At 47.3% G+C, this 4,663-nt stretch overlaps 1 protein-coding gene across 1 annotated transcript in view; it reads right to left on the reverse strand.

The window, feature by feature from the left end:
* Nucleotides 1–4,507: 4,507 nt before the first annotated feature.
* Nucleotides 4,508–4,663, reverse strand: part of Pmar_PMAR024337 (hypothetical protein) — a gene marked incomplete at both ends in the record, with an annotated part of 2,546 nt that continues 2,390 nt past the window's right edge. The window contains one exon of the mRNA XM_002769255.1: nt 4,508–4,624. Coding sequence (XP_002769301.1) covers nt 4,508–4,624 — 117 coding nt within the window. The remainder of the gene's footprint in view (nt 4,625–4,663) is intronic.

Consider the following 4,663-nt stretch of genomic DNA (forward strand, 5'->3'; position numbering starts at 1 on the left):
ACCGTGGATCTGTCGGAATCGTCCGACTGTCGAAAATACACCACACGTGTCCCGCCGTTAACCTGGCTTTCAACCGAGCACCAGCGCCTGAATTGGAAGATTTACGCTCTTCCAGGAGATCGATACCTGGGAGTCTTGCGTACCTGTATTCCATCAAATCACCTGGAGGGTCCTCAGTTCCCACTCTATCGGCCTGAATAAGTTGGGTGTACATTCAGAACTTGCTGTGATGTTCACCATGGCCTACCTCAACTTCCGGGATAGTTCTAGGCTCACTCAGAAGCGACTGTCCATAAGGCGTGCTCCCACGGCTTAAACGAGCCTCAACATGGAGTAACCCCAGTAGAGAAGCAACGGAGAGAATACGCAATAGCATGTGACAAATAATACTGCCGGGGATACCCAGTAATATCATATCTTTTCCCACATCCTACATCGACATCGATCGTAGTTCACCTTCGGGCTTAATTGCTAGCCGCTCGCCACACGAGTCTCGTGTCACGAGACGAGACATGGTGTTTTGCCTTAAGACCCGTCTCCTTTTTACCATCGTTCTTGTACCCTGCTACTTCCTGCGGCGGCAATCCCGACATCACACTGTGTCGCGTCACTGAGTCATAACAATACTGAGCTTTCCGCTCAGACTAATGTTACAAAAGCCATCAATGACGGAGATTCTATTGGATTTCCAACGAGAGACAACAGGAACATCTCAACAACTGTGGGGCTTCCCAACAACCATGTCCTGCATTAACTGCATTCTCATCCGAATGTATTGGAGATGGTTCGGACAAAAACGTCAGCGATCGGCGTTCCTTCCCTCGCAGCTTCAGTAACTGCATCTCGGTAATTTGGTTCGAGGAGCCAGCAAACCTGATGAATGGTCTCGATGTAGTTGTCACAATCGATTAAGTGGGGGAAGGGAAAAACATCCTGTGACAGTTGTCTGATCCTGAGGACGATCCTGCAAGCCGAAAAAAGGAGTAATATATTACTTTCGAAGTACACCCTCTGAGTAAAGGCTTATGATCGTGGATCTGTCGGAATCGTCGGACTGTGAGAAATACACCACACGAGTCTCGCCGCCAACCTTGCCCTCCACCGAACACCAACGCCTGAATCGGCAGATTTACGTTTTTCCTCTGGATTGATACCCAGGAGTCTTGCATACCTATTTGGAGTCAGAACACCCGGAGGGTTCTCAGTTCCCACTCTGTCGGCCTGAATAAGTTGGGGAGATCGTTTGGAACCGATTGTGATGCTCCCCATGGCCTACCTCTACTATCGGGACCCTTTCGCGGTTGCTCGGGCGCGACTGTCCAAGAGGCGTGCTCCCACGACTCAAACGAGTCTCAACATGGAATAACCCCAGTAGAGAGGCAACGGAGAGTATACGCAATAGCATGTGACAAATAATACTGCCATGGATACCCAGTAAGATGTAGATGATACCACTCCTTTCACACATCCTACATCGACATCTACAAATTTACCCAACCTGTTCTCTTGCTCGGCGTTCTTTTCGTCCCGTAGTTCGCCTTCGAGCACACGCGGTTCACCTTTATTGCTACACGCTCGCCGCACGAGACGAGACATGATGTTTTGACTTGAGACCCGTCTCTTTTGTACCATCGTCTCTTACTCTGCTACTTTCTGTGGCCGATAGTTACCAACATCGCGCTGTATGGCGTTAGTAACGCGATACAGCGCGTTAGTAACGCGGCGTTACTGAGTCATAACAATACTGAGATCTCCGCTCAGACAAACGCCACACAAGCTATCAGTGAGGGAGATCCTATCATCACTTCGCCGCCTCTATAGAGTCAACTCGACTCAGTCAAGTATCTCAGAGCGATCGTTGTATTATGAGTCGTCGTGCTATGATACCGTTTGACTGTGATGATATTATTTCCTAGGCTCGGAATTACAGCGCTACAAGCTGCGTATCCGATGAAGCCTCGTATTACGAGGTGACTCGGAGAAGTTCAATTTCTCGCTCTCTTGTACTGTACAGGGTGAAATAGATGTAGGGACTCCGAGCCCTTGAGTTCCTTGAAGGTATATTCTTCTGAGATAAGCACCGGATCGGGACGACGGACGCCCTCCATGAGTATGTAAGACTAAAGACATTAAATTTCAAACAACCGTGATGATGGCGGACTGATATGCACCTGTGATATTTATGTACATGGTATACACACTATACTCTCTACGATCGTGTCCGTCAAGCAGTGTCGAATGATCGCGTGGTGTGTCTCAATCAGTAATGGCACTCTCATTATTAAGGATTCGAAGTCGGTTACAATTCGGATGTACATCTCGGCTTTCTCACCTTTGGCCTGATTCCTCAACGGAACCATAGGGTGACTAATTCTGTATCACTATCAGACCGTGCTCAAAGCAATTCCGAGCCAGAGAATTTGTGAACTCCCGGCCTGTAGTAAATTCAAAGTGAGACATGTACTGAGCCGACAGTCACTGACTATCAATTGCAATTCGCCGATTCCATAATCGACGAAGTCAATCTCGCTGATGAGGATAACAAGTTCGCGGTGTTAGTGGATTGAAGGGTTATAGGCAGCCAAGTAACCGGGAGAGTTCAGATTATGGGGGTGGGCGTGGAATACAGACAAAAGCTCGGAATGAAAACATAACCTTGGGAGGTGACTTTCTCTACAACGCAAAGCCCAGGAGAAACCACAGAACATCTCAACAAATGTAGGGCTGCCTACCAACCATGCAGGACCCGCATTCAATTCAAGATTCAGTCAAGTGTAGTCAAATATTTATCGAAGACTCTTCGGACAAAAACATCAGCGATCGGTGTTCTTCTCCTCGCAGCTTCATCAACTGCATCTCGGTACACTTGAAGAAAAATCAACCAGAAAGAATGAATGACGCTGATGTATTTGTCACAATCGAGTAAGTGATGGAAAGGGAACTTGGCCCGTGACAGTTGCCTGACCCTAAGGACGACTCTCTAAGTCGAAAAAGAGGAGAAACGTATCAAGTTACCCTTGAAGTACACTGCGTGAGTAAAGGTTTATTATCGTGGAGTTGTTGGAATCGTCGGACTGTCGGAAATACACCACACGAGGCTCGCCGTCAACCTGGCCTTCCACCGAGCACCAACGCCTGAATTGGAAGGTTCTTCCAGGGGATCGATACCCAGGAGTCTTTCATACCTATTCGGAGTCAGAACACCCGGAGGGTCCTCAGTTCCCACTCTGTCGGGCTGAATGAGTCGGATCATTTGGAACCCATTATGATGGCCTACCTCTACTTCCGGGATAGTTGGACTATTCCGCGCTATGCTAGTTCTAGGCTTGCTCAGAAGCAATTGTCCATGAGGCGTGCCCCCACGACTCAAACGAGCCTCAACATGGAGTAACCCCAGTAAAGAGGCAATAGAGAGAATACGCAATAGCATGTGACAAATAATACTGCCATGGATACCCAGTAATTGGTAGATAATACCACTCCTTTCACACATCCTACATCGACATCTACAACGTACTAACATCTAGCACTACTCACGCTGCTCGCGACCGAGTCGTGAGCTGCACTCGTACACGTCTCTCTCGTACGACCCTTCAACTCATTTCCAGGAGAAGAAGCGCTGAAGATAGAATTTTACGACCTAAAGGGGATCGCATAACGTGAGTAACACTAGCAGGATTAGGATGCGCATGATCGCAATACTAGAGGCAGCAAAATTGCAGCCCGTGATAGTATAGAGTAGATCTCTAAACGCTAAATAACTGTTCACTCCGCGCTGCATTTCTCATGAGAGTTGCGCTGGCATGTAAAGGCTTGATTCTCATGACTGATATCGTTGCGACGCGTTACTTTGTCTTTCGCTGAACAGTTTCTCGCCTTCCTCCAGAGGCTGACGTATGACGTAGAAGGAAGTTGGGATGAAATTGACCACACTTAGTGTGGCACACTATGAGGCGGCCGACTATTGATGAACACAAAACACGAGTCACACTTGATAAATTACCAACCTTGATTATAAAATTATGAATAACACATCACACACGATCACTGAATGTTCTTGACCAGTAAGTTACTGGTCAAGAACATCAGTGAATATGAAGAACATCAGGCATTTTGCGTTAAACGCAAAATGCCCTCCGAAGGGCCCTCCGAATAACATCTTTATTTTCGTCCTTGTTCGGATCCGTGTCAGAGAAGTAATCTTCGTCGGTCGAGCGTTCAGCATCATGAAGAGCCTGGACAAGCTCGCCACAGGTATAGGAAGGATTAGCGTAGTAGCCCGTCACAACTTCTGGTCCGCTTCTGCTTCTAAAAGATCAGGCAACAGGGTGCGGAAGCACTATGCGTGTTAATACGAACAAATGAATTGGAAAAGAATTTCAGGTTGTTCATGTTAATATCTGTACACTCACAAGTCACGAGATTTGAGCTTTCATGAAACAGTAGGGAAACCAAACATATGCTCCAACACTGCCGAGGAGATTCCTCAACAATGATCTTGCCCGACCTACGTCTCAGCATCCAAGCACTTGATAGCAATCCTATTGTGCTCAATCGCATACACCTCCAACGTCAAGTCGTCGAAAGAAGCTGTGCACTTCCCATTGACAACTTTAGCTTTGACCTGAATACAAGTACATCGCCTGTTACATTAAGCAGTGCT

This window comes from Perkinsus marinus (assembly GCF_000006405.1).
Source record: "Perkinsus marinus ATCC 50983 genomic scaffold scf_1104296966216, whole genome shotgun sequence".
Lineage (NCBI taxonomy): Eukaryota > Perkinsozoa > Perkinsida > Perkinsidae > Perkinsus > Perkinsus marinus.